The 17,680-nt window shown below is 41.2% G+C and overlaps 2 protein-coding genes across 7 annotated transcripts in view; one reads left to right on the top strand and one right to left on the bottom strand.

The window, feature by feature from the left end:
- Positions 1 to 6,511: 6,511 nt before the first annotated feature.
- Positions 6,512 to 14,291, bottom strand: RAG2 (recombination activating 2). The gene is given in 2 exon segments (NM_001082469.2): positions 6,512 to 8,935; positions 14,167 to 14,291. A coding segment is annotated over 1 exon segment (1,584 nt). The 5' UTR covers positions 8,908 to 8,935; positions 14,167 to 14,291; the 3' UTR covers positions 6,512 to 7,323.
- IFTAP (intraflagellar transport associated protein) overlaps positions 9,270 to 17,680 on the top strand; it is a 66,658-nt gene continuing 58,247 nt past the window's right edge. For 2 of the 6 annotated variants that reach the window (XM_005216388.5, XM_010812786.4), the window contains exons 1-2: positions 9,270 to 9,373; positions 13,715 to 13,791. The gene's annotated coding sequence lies outside the window, so the exon portion shown is untranslated. Of the gene's footprint in view, positions 9,374 to 13,714; positions 13,792 to 14,378; positions 14,437 to 17,680 lie in introns of all 6 variants that reach the window. The other 4 variants (XM_010812788.4, XM_010812785.4, XM_010812787.4 and 1 more) reach the window with 3 other exon arrangements.

Below are 17,680 nucleotides of genomic sequence, written 5' to 3' on the forward strand. Positions count from 1 at the left end.
CCCCAGCTTTATTGAGGTATTATTGACACATAAAATTGTCTGTATTTGAAGGATGATTTGATATAAATGTTCATTGTAAAATATTTAAAATATTTACTCTGATGCTGGGAGGGATTGGGGGCAGGAGGAGAAGGGGATGACAGAGGATGAGATGGCTGGATGGCATCACTGACTCGATGGACATGAGTCTGAGTGAGCTCCAGGAGTTGGTGATGGACAGGGAGGCCTGGCGTGCTGCGATTCATGGGGTTGCAAAGAGTCGGACACGACTGAGCGGCTGAACTGAACTGAACTGAACGGTCATGGCACTTGTGGGTGTGTCATTTAGCTTGCTAGTGTATTACAGTGAGTGTATAACAAGGATCAAGGTCTACTGGAAGTGGAGTCTTCTGCCATCTTGGAGCTGGTTGGTTCTAAACAGTTTTTGTCACGTCCCGTGACCATGCCATTCTTTTTAAAGGTTGTTCCCTGACCCCTTCCCTTTTGCTTCAACTGAAGATGTTTCAGAACTGAAGGAAGGTCTGTGTAGCAGAAGTCAACTGAGGGAGGGGCTGCTGAGTCCAGAGAATCAGGCAGAGGCCTCATCATGCAGGACCCTGTGGTTGGGTAAAGACTTTGGATCCCACCCCAAATGCAAATGGAAACCACTGAAGCATTTGAGGCATGCAACCCATGCAAGCCAGGGGAGGGACAAGAGTGAAATGCTTTTGGAAGGTGTTAAATGTGAAGTGATTTGTCTAAGACTGAGAAGGGCTATGTACATAATTTTAAATGTTGCAGTAGCCACTTCAAACGTCTTAGTGACACACTGCCTGTTAATTCTTTTGTCTTATTCCCTCAAGTGACTGTGGCTCTGTTTCCAGTTTAACAGAACTATGTTAGTGCCCTTCATTATTACTTCAAGGTACTCGGGACTATTTAATCTGCATGTTTAAATATATACTATGGCAGATATTCCAGATGTTCAAGCTGGTTTTAGAAAAGGCAGAGGAACCAGAGATCAAATTGCCAAGATTCGTTGGATCATAGAGAAAGCAGGAGAGTTCCAGAAAAGCATCTATTTCTGCTTTATTGACTATGCCAAAGCCTTTGACTGTGCGGATCACAATAAACTGTGGAAAATTCTGAAATAGATGGGAATACCGGACCACCTGACCTGCCTTTTGAGAAACCTGTATGCAGGTCAGGAAGCAATAGTTAGAACTGGACATGGAACAACAGACTGGTTCCAAATAGGAAAAGGAGAATGTCAGGGCTGTATATTTTCACCCTGCTTATTTAACTTATATGCAGAGCACATCATGAGAAATGCTGGGCTGGAAGAAGCACAAGCTGGAATCAAGATTTCCGGGAGAAATATCAATAACCTCAGCTATCCAGATAACACCACCCTTATGGCAGAAAGTGAAGAAGAACTAAAGAGTCTTTTGATAAAAGTGAAAGAGGAGAGTGAAAAAGTTGGCTTAAAGCTCAACATTCAGAAAACGAAGATCATGGCATCTGGTCCCATCACTTCATGGGAAATAGATGGGGAAACAGTGGAAACAGTGGCAGATTTTATTTTTCTGGGCTCCAAAATCACTGCAGATGGTGACTGCAGCCATGAAATTAAAAAACGCTTACTCCTTGGAAGGAAAGTTATGACCAACCTAGACAGCATATTAAAAGCAGAGACATTACTTTGTCAACAAAGGTCCATCTAGCCAAGGCTATGGTTTTTCCAGTAGTCACATATGGATGTGAGAGTTGGGCTATAAAGAAAGCTAAGTGCAGAAGAATTGATGCTTTTGAACTGTGGTGTTGGAGAAGACTCTTGAGAGTCCCTTGGACTGCAAGGAGATCCAACCAGTCCATCCTAAAGGAGCTCAGTCCTGGGTGTTCACTTGTAGGACTGATGTTGAAGCTGAAACTCCAATACTTTGGCCAACTGATGCGAAGAGCTGACTCATTTGAAAAGACCCTGATGCTGGGAAAGATTGAGGGTAGGAGGAGAAGGGGACAACAGAGGATTAGATGGTTGGATGGCATCACCGACTCAATGGACATGGGTTTGGGTGGAGGGAGGGAGGGAGGGAGGCCTGGCAGGGAGGATAGGGAGGTCTGGCATGCTGGGGTTCATGGAGTAACAAAGAGTCGGACATGACTGAGTGACTGAACTGAACTGAGCTGATGGCAGATATTGGGCTTCCCAGGTGGCTCAGTGGGTAAAGAATCCACGTGCAATGAGGGAGATGCAGGAGACTTGGGTTCAGTTCCTGGGTTGGGAAGATCCCCTGGAGGAGGGCATGGCAACCCACTTCAGTATCCTTGCCTGGAGAATCCCATGGACAGAGGGGCCTGGGGGTTTGCAGTCCATAGGGTTGCAAAGACTGAAGGAACTGAGCATGCATGGAAGATACTGGCTTCATGCTGACCACATCCATTTCCCTTTTCTGGGCACACAGTTAAACTATATTTCCCAGCTCCTTTGCATGTAGGTGAGGCTGTACTACTTGAGCTTTTTTTTTTTTTTTTTTTTAACAGTGGAATGTTGGAGGAAATGCTGTATCACTTGCAGGCTGAAACGTTTACAGGAGAGTGTGCCTTCTCAGTGTTCTTTCTTTTCCTTGTATCTGAAGTCTTGAAGATAAGATAAAGATGGCAGAGTTGCAAAATTGAAACAGCCTGATTCTTTGAGACCCATCTTGGAGGAAACCTACTCTGGTGAATAGCTTAATAAGGGAAACCTGCATTGAACTCTTCTTGAGTGGGAGAGAGACTTTGTGACAATTTACTGGTGTTTTGGGGTTTTTGTTACCCCAGCCAGTATCACTTATCCTAACACCCATTTTCTTCTCATCTATGTGAGCATTCTTATATCTCTTGCGTATTCAGTTAGTGTAACTGATTCTATTTTACTTTCAATATTTATATCAGTATTAAGCTAGACAATGAATAAGTCATTTTGGCTGCCCATAGTGGAATGCAGAGGCAACTCACTGAAGAATTTAATTCAATTCATTTCAATGAAAATTTAAGTGCCTACAGTATGCAAGGCATTATGCTAATTACTAGATATATAGAGATGACAAAATCTCCTGTATCTTGGGTTGAACTGTGGACTTGGGAGAACAATACAAACTCCAGATAAGCTTGGGGAAGTCAAAAACAGAGAGAAGAAGCAACTCACTTTCCTGATAGAACCCGAAGTGAATGTCTTCCTGGGGTGGTTTAGCCTGAGACAGCTGGGGAGAGGTTCTGTGACCCAGTAAAGGTGCGGGATCAGGAAGAGGTGCCCAGGAGTGGTACAGAGCATAGAGAAATCCTAGATGGTCTCGCTAAGAGAACTGTCGCCATGCTGGGAAGGGAAGGGACAGAAAAGATAAAGATCCCCTCTTTATCATTTGAGCCCAGATGGACCTGAAAATAGCAGAGAGAGAGAGAGAGAGAAAGAGAAACTGTAGATGTCCTAATGCTTGTGGTTAAAGCTAAGGTGCCACCCACAAGTCAGGTGGGAATGTGAATGTTGTAGAAGCAGCTGGTGAGGAGGAATGATGACCCTAAATACCAAATGTTTCACCCTCCCTCGCTCCCACTCCTGACACCTCAGCATTATATTTCTTCCTAGAAATTGGAGAAAAAGCTGGGTGAAGACAGAGAACTCTAAATTTATTAAACTAAATTTCCAATGCACTGTGAAAGGGATACATAGTATAATGTGAATTCATTTACAGAAAAATACAGTTTTATTTCTTGTATTTTTGAGTCTGTAAGCAGAGATTTGGGGTGATGGGGTCCAGAGGAGTTTTCCGGGAGGAGGAGCAGATATCTGAACTGGGATGTAAAGAGTGGAGAGGAATGAGCCAGATGGATTCGGGTATTGGCAGGAGTTATCAAGTGCAAGAGGGAAAGCATACCCTGCGGAAGGAATGGGTTCCCCCAAAGCCCTGAGTACCTGTGAAGTAACAAGGGGGGCTCAACACAAATGTTATCAGTTCAGCATTTGAGGAGATTGTGCATAAAGTGTGAAAGCATAAGCTCATTAGGTGAGATGTCCCCACACAGAGAATAGTAACACAGAGGTAAGCAGGAAGGAACAGCTCACATGATATGAATGAAGTTTTATGTGATTTTCTTGTACTGATGAAAAACTGGGGGTCCCTGCCCTGGCCACCTCTCCATGCGCATGCCATTCCACGATCCTCTTGTTTACTGTGTTCACCAGACTGATGCTGTTTCAGTTCCATAAACATGACAAGCTTCTTGCCCTTTAGACTTACTACTCCTTTTCCACTATGCTTTCCACTTTCTTGATACATTGAACTTGTTTGTGTATTTTGCTCTTGTTTATATATATACATATATGTGTGCCTATTTATATAGATATATAGATCCATGTGTAGATATCTGCGTGGGGGTCTTAGTTGCAGCACGGGGATCTTTGTTGAGTCATGCAAGATCTTTCTAGTGGTGCTTGGGCTCCAAGGGCTTAGTTGCCCCACGGCATGTGGGATCTTAGTTCCTTGACCAGGGAATTGAATCCACATTCCCTGCATTCCAAGGTGAGTTCTTATGCAATGGACCATCTTTGTGCTTGGAGAGGAGTAGAGTCCCTCAAAATAGTCACCCTGGAAAGCTATGTACTTATTTATTGACATTATTCTGTGTAAACCGTTTGGGACTTACCCTTAAAATCTATTTGTGAGGCATATCAGAAAACCCACTTTGTTAGCTCAGACTTCACTTTTGGCCTAAAGTGACAATAATGCTGAAAATGACACCTTACTTGGCTTTGGATAACATTTGTCTGTTTCCAAAAACCAAATTCATCTCTGACTGTTGAGTATCTTCTAAAGAATGAAACATAGACTCTGAAAGTGATTGAAAAGTGAGTCTTAGAACTGTGTTAGGCAAAAGCATTATATCCTTGGGATAAGTGAGTACTCTTCTAATGTGGTTCATTTGAAAGTTTGCATATGCTTAGTAGAAAAGAAACTTTATTGTCTTCAAATCACACGTGGTAGACTCATTAGTGCTGCTGCTGCTGCTGCTAAGTCGCTTCAGTCGTGTCCGACTCTGTGCGACCCCATAGACAGCAGCCCACCAGGCTTCCCCGTCCCTGGGATTCTCCAGCCAAGAACACTGGAGTGGGTTGCCATTTCCTAGTGAGATGACTTAAAAAGACCTATTTTTACTCAAACTTACGGTAAGTAAAACCAAAGTACTTGCCCTCGACTTACACACACACACACACACACAAAAGCAGCTTTAATTGAATCTCTCAGATTCTAATTGAATCTCTCAGATTATCGTATGTAATCTGCTTTCACTATGAAACAAATACGTGTAATTACTTTTTAGCCACTTGGTCATTGTAGACAAATAAAGATAAGAGAAGGCTGTGGGAATAACTACAATGTGAGGGAAAAACATTTTGAATACCGTGGAGGCTATTTCAGCTCCCACTCATGTCACTTTCTACTGACAGATAAAAAAGAAATAAAAGTAGAGTGATCTTGAAAAAATTAAACAGTATAATTTTGCCGATAACTGGGTAACTACAAATGTTAATAATAGGAATAAATCAATGTAAACAAAAGACATTTTCATATTTTATCAGCTTTATTAGGTAATAGAAACAATAGAAAATCAAAACAATGGTACAGCAAATTATGCAAAAAGAATATTCATCAAGCAACATTACTGAAACAAAGTGAACATGCTTTAATTTTTTCAGATTTATTTCAGTATCTGAGGCATGAACTGTTAGCAGAACTTTTCAGCACAATTTCATCTCCTGTATGGTTCATATTCCCCTAAATTTGACAATAATACCTTACACATTGTGGACTCAGTGGAAACAAATGAATGAGAGGCTATGGTCTAAGCTCTTGGGCTAAAATGAAATACATCTCCAGAAAAATACTCCGGGGGGGAGGACATTTGTATCTAAGGTCATCTAGTTATCAATTTATGTGAAGCCTCGAAATTAACAGTTCTTTTAATTTCAGTTCTAGCAAGTATCTAATTGAACCTGAGCAAGCTCACTGATTCTACAACTTTCACTGGCAGCAAATGCCATATACCAACTAGACTCATAGACACACATACATTTCTTTTTCCCTTTTAAAAATTATCTACGTGTTAACTTTGTCAATCTCTAAACTTTTATTATTTGGGTGAGTAATCAATATTACTTGTGGAAATAATCTCTCATGAGATCTATTTAGAGATTCTTATTATACTCTGACTCTTCTCCCTGTTTCAGAGAGCTAAGTATCAGTGGACTGAATTTTCATTAAATCTCTCAAAGAACTATTTCAACCCACTAGCTTACTTCATCATCTGTTAACCATATGACTGGGCAGGAGGGAAGGGGAGGGGTGGGGGGGGTGGGGGTAGGGGAGGAGGGGAGGGGCGGTGGGTGGGGGTGGGGGAGGAGTCTATGAAGAGAGTGCATGTGGATAGCTTGATAAAATGTAACAAACGATGTAGATTCATTTTGTCTTTCTTTATGTCAATGGAGATTATCTTTTTTTTTTTTTTTCCATCTAGCTTCCCTGGTGGCTCAGACAGTAAAGAACCTGCCTGCAACACAGGAGACCTGAGTTCAATTCCTGGGTTGAGAAGATCCCCTGGAGGAGGGCATGGCAACCCACTGCAGTATTCTTGCCTGGAGAATTCCCATGGACAGATGAGTCTGGTGGGTTACAGTCCATGGGGTCCAAAGATTTGGGCACAACTGAGTGACTAAACACAACAACAGTCTACCTATCTATCTACCTACCTATCTCCTTAAAGTTTTTTCTGTATATGGGCATAGTCAAGTGGCCATCTTTGAGGTGTATAAAGAACATTCATGTGGGATACAGGTGATCCCAGTTTTAATTTCTGGTCAATCACCAAATTGTTATAGTCCAGAAAATAATTCATTTAATTCCTTTGGGTGTTAGCTTCTTTACTGGTTAAATTTGTATTAACTCCTTGGTGGATTATTTGTTACCAAAAGTCCTATAAAGGATATAAGCATACCTTGATTATTATTACTACTTCTGTGTTTAAGATTCCTTGAATAAAAATTCAGATCATAAATTCCATTGAATATAACTTTAAGTAAAATATTTTCAGAATACAGGTTACAGGTCCTTCATAGGTCTAAACACAATGACTGTATTCAGTATGGCATTATAAGCACTTTCCCCTAGTACTTGACTCATATAACTAAATGAAAACATTAGATATCTTCAATAAACAAAAATACAAAGATAAATTTTATCATTGTTACAATTCTTTAAAATAAGTTTAAAATTTTGATGCACTTGAATCTGAAAGGCTTTCATGGAACTAATCAAACAACCTTCTAAGAAAGGATTTCTTGGCAGGAGTAATTATTTTCCCAGAACCCTTTTTATGGAGGGATCTCAGTGGAGGCTTTTTTAATGATTGAACTCTTTTGGGAGTTTGCAGTGCTCTTGCTATCTCCACATGCTCGTTACAGTAATATTTATTGCTTCCTTCTGATAGATGGATGAGTGTGAGTTCTGCCAGATCCATACACTGGGCATGGACCCAATGTCCATCTCCATGAGAGCAATAGATCATGGCAGGCTTGTTGAGCTCAGTTGAATAAAATGGTACCCACGTATTGATATCCACATCACAAGTAGGGCAGCATGTAATCCAATAGCCTGTCTCAGACTCATCTTCCTCATCATCTTCATTGTAGGTGTCAAATTCATCATCACCATCGAAACTGTTTGCTTCTGCGCTGAAGCAAAATTCTTCTGAGTCTTCAAAGGGAGTGGAGTCCCCTGGGTCTTCTGTTGATGTCTGACTACTTGTCAAAGTTATCTGATCTTCGTTCACATCGTCTTCAGCACATTTCAATGTATAGAAGTAAAATGCTTCTGAAACAGCCTGTTTATTGTCTCCTGGTATGCCGAGGAAAACAGTTCCATTTCCCATGTTGCTTCCAAACCATATCTTGCTGTGCTTAATATCTGGGGTCCAATCTGGGGTTTCCATCTCAAGAATGTCTATCTTGTTATCCTTGAAAGAGATGATGTTACAGACCATTCTTTTTTGATTTTCAAGCTGATAGCCACCAACAATAACAAATTCATCATTGCTTATTTGAGTCAGGATTGCACTGGAGACAGAGATTCCTCCTGGCAAGACTGTGCACTCCACAGCTGGGCTACCCAGGGGGAGATCAACCCTTATTCTGTACAGATTGGCAGGGCGGATGTTATTGGCAAGTGAATGGCCTCCTAAAATATAAACGGTATCATTTCTGGCAATGGAGACATGAAAAGATAGTCCATCTTGAAGTTCTGGAAGAATGTATGACGTAGAGCACCCAAATTCAAAATCCACCAAGAAGACATGGGGCAGGCAGTCAGCTACACTGTTCCATTTCTCTGTGGTTCTTTGGGCAGAAGGTATGTATGACCGTCCTCCAAAGAGAACACCCATACTTTTCCCCCGACTATACACCACATCAATGGAATGACCATATCTGCCTTCAGGAATGTCTCCTACCAAGTCCTTCTCTGTGCAGCGAAAGGTAACTTTTTTGTTGTTCTTGGAAACAACAGACATCACATAAATCTTATCTGAAAGCTCATTGTTTGGTGTTTTTCCTCCATGGATGATGTACTGATGCTTTTCAGACTCCAAGTTGCCGCTGAATGTGCAAGTGGCCGGGTATCGAAGAGGAGGAAGGTAGCAGGAATCCTTAGAGAAAACTGCAGGCTTCAGTTTAAGATGATTATGCTTTACCTCAAAATGGAAAACTCCAGTGGGGCAAGACCTCTTGGGCCAGCCTTTTTGGCCAAAGAAGAAAACTTGCCCATCAAAATTCATTAACGAGAAGCCTGGTTGAATTAAGGCTATGCTATTTCCGACTGTTACCATCTGTAGTGACATATTCTCTGACGGTGGATAGATATTTTATCTGAAAGAATTAAAAAAAAAAAAAACTTTCTTTACTTACTACATCTCTTCATATAAAATCACTATGTGTAGATTCCCTCACATGCAAAAAGCATGTTAAAAATAAAGAGTTGTCCCATAAGTTTGCAGTGGAATACCAAAAACTCAGGCGGCTAGACAAGCAAAGAGACACAGAACCTTTTTGCTTAAAACAATCGTAGCAGCTGGGAGCTGTTTTAGACATGGACTACCGTCCCTTAGATTTCTGGGAATTGTAGTCATTTTCCCTTAAAAATTCACCACTTGTCAGCAGAAAGAACTACATTTCCCAAGAATCCGTTCTCTGTGGGACGTGTGGCTCCAATAGTTGCTTCTCCAGGAGACAAGTCTCGCTGAGTAAAGACTCCCAAAATGCGAAGTGACTATCTGGCAGCCAAGACAGAAAACTAGGGAATGGGAGGTGAGAATGGCTGATGCACACCTAACATCCGGGTTATGGGAAAGTTGCGTACCAGGAGGGGCGTCAGGCTTCCCCCCTCGGGTGTTGTTGGAGCCTCTCCCGGGGACTCATTAACAGATGACCGGGTAGGAAGCACAGCTGCTTCTGGCCAGAGTGGGGTTGCCTGGAAACCGCCGCTTGAAGAGATTCCTGGTCGAGGTGTCCTCACGGACTCCTGCCGGGACGGTTTGGAGCTTGGACTCAAAATTGCACACTTGGGCATCTTTAGGTTGCTGGGGCGGGAGTTTGAAGGGGGCACCAAGAGTACAAAGCTGTGACTGTTTTGCAGAACCAAAAGATTAATCTCTGAATACTCAGCGTGCTGGGGAGAATTTACCTGATAGTGATTTTTACCATTCCTGTATATAGTCATGGAAATATGGTAATTAGACTTTACCGAATACCTCTCCAAAGGCTGTTTGTTTTCTCAGCTGCTCTGGCTTCGGTTTTAGAGTTCTTTTAGGGAAGCAGAGAACTTTTCCAACACCTCTTCTCTCCCCTGTCTCTTCCCATCCCTCCCTTCCTCCCTCTTTGGATAAGAAAATGAGAGTTAGTGGCCATTATTTCAGATCCCTTTCCTGTTCCAGAACCATGAAGTAATTCTTTAGTAATTCTGTTGTAAGCAAGCGTTAAGAAAAGAGGTACCAGAATTATACAGAAGGTAATATTTGCATGATTTTTAAAAAGAGATGTTTATCAGATGAAGTAAGCTTGATTAATTAAAAAAATTATTACCTACCTTGAAGAAATATCAGGAGCCTTTATGTGAAATACACTCCCTGTTTGCAAACTAAATTCCTAAATTAAAGGAAACAAAAAAAGCACAGATTCCTTGACTTCTAAGAATAAACTGTTAATGTTTCAAAAACAGTGGCTAAGAGGATGGACTCTGAAAGTTGACTCCCTGGATTCAAATCCTGGCTCTGTCACTTCCTATGTTACCTTGGGCAAGTACTTTAACCTGTGTCTAGTTTCCTCATCTGTAAAATGATAATTTTACCTACCTCACTGGTTGATGTAAGTTGTGTCTAGTAAGTTAATACATGCAAAGCACTTAGAACAGGGCTTTGTACACTCTAAGTCCTAGTTGTGATGATTATATTTGAACTTATAAAAAGTAAGGTTGTTAATGCACAGTTAGCTGATTAGAAGGGTTTTAAGGTCTGGGAATCTGGTTAGTGGGTGTAGATTGATAATTTTTTAGACTGGTGAGAATTGAATAAACATATGCAACAGTCAGTCCTAAAGAAAATCAGTCCTGAGTATTCATTGGAAGGAATGATGCTGAAGCTGAAGCTCCAGTACTTTGGGCACCTGATGCGAAGAACTGACTCATTGAAAAAGACCCTGATACAGAGAAAGATTGAAGGCAGGAGGAGAAGGGGACAACAGAGGATGAGATGGCTGGATGGCATCACCAACTCGATGGACATGAGTTTGAGAAAGCTCCAGGAGTTGGTGATGGACAGGGAGGCCTGGTGTGCTACAGTCCTTGGGGTCACAAAGAGTCGCACATGACTGAATGACTGAACTGAACTGATGCAACAGAAGGGGCTTCCCAGGTGGCTCAGTGGTATAGAATCTGCCTGGAATTCAGGAGACATGGGTTTGATCCCTGGATTGAGAGGATCATCTGGAGGAGGAAATGGCAACCCACTCCATTATTCTTGCTTGGAGAATCCCGTAGAGGATCCTGGTGGGCCTGTAGTCCACAGGGACACAAAGAGTTGGACACAACAGTGCATGCATAGGACAGAGGTGTTGGTGATGAGCTCAATTTAAGTAACAGGGAATATTTCCTTCTTCTTTTTACCCTTCCACTAACTCCTGATTAAATATGCAGACTCTAAAGTTAGATTGTCTGAGTCCAAATTTGGGCTGAAACACATATTTGCTATTTAACTCTCTTGGCCAAGTTTATTTCCTCTCTTTTCTTATCTGTGAAGTAGGGATAGTATTAGTATCTATTCATTGAGTTATTTTTGAGAGTAAGTGGGATGACACACATAAATCACATAGGACATATGTGATTATATATGCTGGTACATAATAAGTATTGAATAAACATTAGCCTGCCTGCCAATGCAGGAGATGCAGGTTCGATCCCTGGGTCAGGAAGATCCCCTGGAGAAGGAAATGACAACCCACTCTGGCATTCTTGCCTAGAAAATTCCATGTACTGGTCCAGGAGCCTGGAGGGGCTGCAGTCTGCTGCTGCTGCTGCTGCTGGTAAGTCGAGACAGTCATGTCCGACTCTGTGCAACCCCATAGACGGCAGCCCACCAGGCTCCCCCATCTCTGGGATTCTCCAGGAAAGAACACTGGAGTGGGTTGCCATTTCCTTCTCCAGTGCATGAAAGTGAAAAGTGAAAGTGAAGTCGCTCAGTCGTGTCCGACTCTTTGTGACCCCATGGACTGCAGCGCCCCAGGCTCCTCCGTCCATGGGATTTCCCAGGCAAGCGTACTGGAGTGGGGTGCCATTGCCTTCTCTGGGGCTATAGTCTATGGGGTTGCAAAGAGTTGGACAGGACTTAGTGACTGAGCGTAGCACACCACACAGCAAACATTATTTGATGCTATAATTTATTTTATTCCGCCTGCAAAGTTTCCTTGGGCCATTTGGAATCTGTGGTCAGTCTAATGCAGTTTTGGTGGGGCCTTGAAGATCAGATCTAATTAATTGCTAATTATTCTCTTCTAGTTATTTTTAGCTTGGGAGATTCAAAGTGTGATATTTTAATAATCATCTTGTGGGTTATTAAAGCAAATGAGGAACTTGAATGAGAAGGATTATGCCTAAGGTTATGAAGCAAGCCTCTTTCTTCCTCAGACATGGTGGTTTGTAGGTCCAACAACTTGCCTTGCTTATGAAATGACCTGGGCAAGTGTTTTATTTACTTGTGGCCTATCCAGGTATATGTGAGAGAAGGCATCTGTGCAACTAAGAAAATGCTCTCCATCGGAACTAAAGGGAAATATTGTTGGCACTCAGTTTAGTAAAGGAAAACCAGCAGTGATTACACTCAGCATGATGTGCGCATGATTTTCAGAGTTGCGCATTCTGGGGTTGAGGGAGCACCTGCACCAGCGCCTGCTTGTTGTAAACACCAGGGAAGATTGGCCTTCACCCAGTAATGACTGGGCTGGAAAGCTCGCTGTGCAGAGGTAATGGATCCCAGATCCCAAGGGGTGACCATACACCAAGAGTGCTTGCTTTTACACAGAAAGTTTCACTGTAGCCTATTGGCTTCATTTTAAAGTTCATGGGGATTTTGAATTTTAAATTAATTTTTATTGGAGTATAATTCCTTTTCAACGTTGTATTAGTTTCTACTGTACAACAAAATGAATCAGCCACACATATACACATATCCCCTCCCTTTTGGACTTCGTTCTCGTTCAGGTCACCACAGTGCCTTAAGTAGAGTTCTCTGTGCTGTACAATGTTTTCTCATTAAAAAACATTACTAACAAAAAATTGATTACAAATAAAGTTCATAGGGATTTTGACTTCTCATAAAGGAAAACATGGTTATTGTAGATCAAACAAACATTTTCTTAGACAAGACGTGATGAATACTATCTCTTTGTGTAGCCTTTTTGGGTCTGCAAAGATTCCTGACCTCATTTCCCTTTGATGTCCTGCTCTTGGCTCACCCCATAATTACAGGGGCCTAAAAATAGTCATAAAATAGATTACTGTTAAGATGAATTACCTCTTCGTGTAACACAAAGTATTTGTGTTTTTAATTTTTAGGTTACACATTTTAAACCATGGCCAGATGACTTATGTATTTAAAGAATGAACATTAACATTGAAAGTGTTTTCACTTTATTTTGCCATGTAGTTTAGATTTTGTAATTTTGCTTTACTAACTTACATATGTCTTCACAGGAGTAGACTATGGTATATTTTCCACGGTTTCAATGTGACTCTATTTGTCCCATATCGGTTTTTAAATGAGTTTTTAAAAGGTGATACTATAACTAAAATAATCTACTGAAGTGGTTCTCTTTAAATAGGCCAGATAAAAACAGGCAGGGTTTGAAAAAGAAGACACTGTTCTTCGATTGAAGGAACTTTCAAAGTCAACACATTAAAGATTCTTTTTAAAAGACAGAAATACGGGACCAATAAATTTATACAAGTTTCTCAACCCCATGCTAACATCCCTCAGCAGGGAGCTTTTCACTTATTCACTATGAAGCTAGGGCATAGTTGAGAATCAAAAGAGGACTAATGGTGTGAGGTCTGGGTTTGTAGTTTCCTGTGTTTGAACTGACTTTTTTTCTCTTCCAAAGAAAGCTACTGTACTCGGAAGCATTAAATCTTACTGATCAGCGTGGCCCACGTTTTCCTGATTGCTCCAAAATAGCAGGTAACCTCATGTAACTGCAGTCTTTTCAGTGTGTGAATTAACCCTATCTTGCACAGTTAATTAGGCTTGAGGCACACATTGATTTTTTTTGCTGCCAGTGGAGCCAGGACTGGGTCTTCCTTCTGACCCTTGTACCAGAGAAGCATTTATGCACTAAGATTAATATGTCAACTTGTATGTCACAGGAATGAAATCCTTGTTGCAGCCTGAGACCAGAAAGCTCCTTTCTCTCCAAATTCTACATCATCCCTTCCCTATCTGGACACCCAGTCCAACTGGAACTAACATACTGCTAAAGGGGCATCTTACCCTAAAAGTTGACAAGCGTAAGCTCCCAGGTTTTAGCTCCAGTAGAAATGAAGTTATTGGACCTACCTGAAGGCCAGGGGTCTGCTCAGCCCTCTCTCAATCTTTGCCGCTAAACCCGGTATTAAATGTCAGCACGTGGGGAAGATTCACTGACTGCTGACTCTGACCGTGGCCTGCAGAAGGATGACGGTAAACAGAGCATGTATGTGTGCCTACAGATGTCCCAGTGAACGCAGATCTAACGGGAGTAACTGACTGTGACTTTTTTTTTTCTTTAGATGGTTGAGGGAGATATCCACCAGGGTGTACCCTCAAGATTTAACTGTTTCCTTACTGGTGAGCAATGAAAACCTAATCTACTATTCATCTATAAAGGCAGAAAAAAAAAGCCCTGGTAGAAACCTGATTTATTAAAAACATTTTAGAAAAATGAATATAATTAATATAATTTAAATAAATACTGGGGCTTCCCAGGTGGCTCCGTGGTAAAGAACCCACCTGCCAAGCCAAACAGGAGTCATGGGTTTGATTCCCTAGTTGGGAAGATCCCATGTAAAAGGAAATGGCAACCCACTCCAGTATTCTGGCCTGGGAAATCCCATGGACAAAAGAGCCTAGCGGGCTACAGTCCAAGGGTTCACAAAGAGTCAGACATGACTTAGTGACTTTACAACAACAATGGCAACAAATAAATACTACCATAATTCAAATGGGGAAATTATTTTTCCTAGAACAGAAACCACTAGTACCAGTGTCAGTGATTTTGAGTGCTCTTGTTTTCTTTAATGCAAGGCTCGAGAGGACTTCTGTTTATGGGAGGCCTACCACCAGCTTTATATCGGGCAGCTGCTGTGTAGGATTGTACAATGGGGTGATTAAGAAAATGGGCTTTAGAGTCAAGTGGTCCTGGTTTTCTCTGCCAACTTTGCTGTTTTCCAGGTGGAGTCATCTTAATCCTTAAGCCTCTGTTTCCTCATCTCTGAAATGGGGATAGAAATATCTACCTCAAAAGATTGTTGCAAAACGATTAAATAAATGTTCTGCCAAGGAAAATATTTCACAGTGGTCTTAAAAGCTGTGATGGTAGCCTCCCCCATTCCTACCCCAAAGTTGCACAGTCAAAGAAGAATAAACCAAAGGGTTCAGAACAGATGTAAAAGCTGGCTTAATTTTTTAAGATAAACTTTATTTTTTAGAGCAGTTTTAGGTTTGCAGCAAAATTGTATGAAAAGTAGAGTTTCCCATATACCTGGTGCCCCTGCTCATTCATTGCCTCTCGTTATCAGTACCTTCCACCAGAGGTACATTGGTTAAAATAGGTGAACCTGCATTGACACATTGTGCTGTGTTTAGTCGCTCAGTTGTGACCGACTATTTGCAACCCCATGGACTGCAGCCCGCCAGGGTCCTTTTTCCATGGGGATTCTCCAGGCAAGTGGAGTGGGTTGCCATGCCCTCCTCCATGGGATCTTCCCAACTCAGGGATCGAACCCAGATCTCCCACATTGCAGGTGGATTCTTTACCCATTGAGCCACCAAGGAAGCCCACACTGACACATTATTATCACTCAAAGTTCAGAGTTTACATCAACATTCACTCTTGGTGTTGTACATTCAGGGGATTTGGACAAATGTATAATGGCTGCTGCTGCTGCTGCTAAGTTGCTTCAGTCGTGTCCGACTGTGTGACCCCATAGATGGCAGCCCATGTATCTATTATTATAGCATCATGCAGAATAATTTCACTGCCCTAAAAGTTCTCTGTTCTCCACTTACTCATTGCTCCCTTTCCTCAACCCGTGAAACCACTAATATTTTTTACTGTTTCCATACTTTTGCAGATTTCATGATGTTGTATAGTTTTCACATTGGCTTCTTTCACTTACTAACATGCATTTAAGTTTCCTCCATGTCTTTTTATGACTTGATAGCTCATTTCTTTTTAGCTCTGAATAATATTTCATTGCCTGGATATCCACAGTTCATCTGTTTTCCTATCAAAAGACACCTTGGTTGCTTTCAGATTTTGACAGTTATGAATAAAGCTGCTATAAACATCCATGTGCAGATTTCTGTGTGGATGTAAGTTTTCAAGTCCTTTGGGTAAATACCAAGGAGCACTGTTAGTGAATCATATGGTAAGAGTAGGTTTAGTTTTGTAAGAAACCTCCAAACTGTCTTTATGATTTTGTATACCCACTAGCAATGAATGAGCGAAGGCAATGGCACCCCACTCCAGTACTCTTGCCTGGAAAACCCCATGGACAGAGGAGCCTGGTAGCCTGCAGTCCATGGGGTCGCTGAGAGTCGGACATGACTGAGCAACTTCACTTTCACTTTTCACTTTCATGCATTGGAGAAGGAAATGGCAACCCACTCCAGTATTCTTGCCTGGAGAATCCCGGGGACAGAGGAGCCTAGTGGGCTGCTGTCTGTGGGGTCGCACAGAGTCGGACATGACTGAAGTGACTTAGCAGCAGTAGCAGCAGCAATGAATGAGAGTTCATGTTGCTTACATCCTCACCAGCAGTTGGTGTTGTCAGCATTCTGGATCTTGGCCATGCTGATAGGTGTGTAGTATCTCATTGTTTTAATTTTGCACTTCCCTAATGACATGATGTGAACATCTCTTCATTTGCTTGTAATCTGTACGTCTTCTTTAGTGAGGTGTCTACTAAGGTGTTTGGCCTATTTTTTAATCAGGTTATTTGTCTTCTCACTGTTGCGTCTTAAGAGTTCTTTGTATATTTTGGATAACAGTTCTTTATCAGATGTGTTCTTTGCAAGTATTTTCTCCCATCATATGGCTTTTCTTTTCATTCTCCTGTCTGTTTTTTTGGTGGGCATAAGTCTTTAATTTTGGTGAAGTTCAGCTTATCAATTATATTTTTCATGGATCATGCCTTTAGTGTTGTATCTAAAAACCCATTGCCATACCCAAGGTCATCTAGGTTTTTTTCTGATATAAAAATTCTAGGAGTTTCATAATTTTGTGGTTTATTCTTTGTTCAGTGATCCACTTTATTCATAAGCCTAGATTCCTGTTTTTGCTTGTGGATGTCCAGTTGTTCCAGAACCCTTTGTTGAAAAGACTGTTTTTTCCTCTATTGTGTTGCCCTTGCTCCTCTGTCAAAGATCAGTTAGCTCTACTTATGTGGATCTATCCTGAGTTCTCTGTTCGGTTCCATTGATCTATTTGTATATTCTTTCACCAGTACCACACTCCCTTGATTACTGTAGCTGACTTAATTTTAAAACAATTCATTAAAAACAGTTACCTCAAGAAAAATATATACCACTTATTTAAGCCCATTTCCTAACCACAAAATTTTTTATTTATTTGTGTTCTAATTTTTATCCAGGTGTACCTACATTAATAATTATGATAAGAATGTATTTAAATTGTGTATTATCTTTTTGATGTAATGTTATTTCATATATACTATGAAATGTATATTTCCACCTTTATAATTTTTAATACTTGCCTAAAATTCCATTAGGTAAATATAATGCAATCTATCAGACCGTTCAGTGTTGTTGGTCATTCAGTCAGGTTCTGTGTGGCTTAGATGATAGAATG

Source organism: Bos taurus, chromosome 15, assembly GCF_002263795.3.
Source record: "Bos taurus isolate L1 Dominette 01449 registration number 42190680 breed Hereford chromosome 15, ARS-UCD2.0, whole genome shotgun sequence".
NCBI lineage: Eukaryota > Metazoa > Chordata > Mammalia > Artiodactyla > Bovidae > Bos > Bos taurus.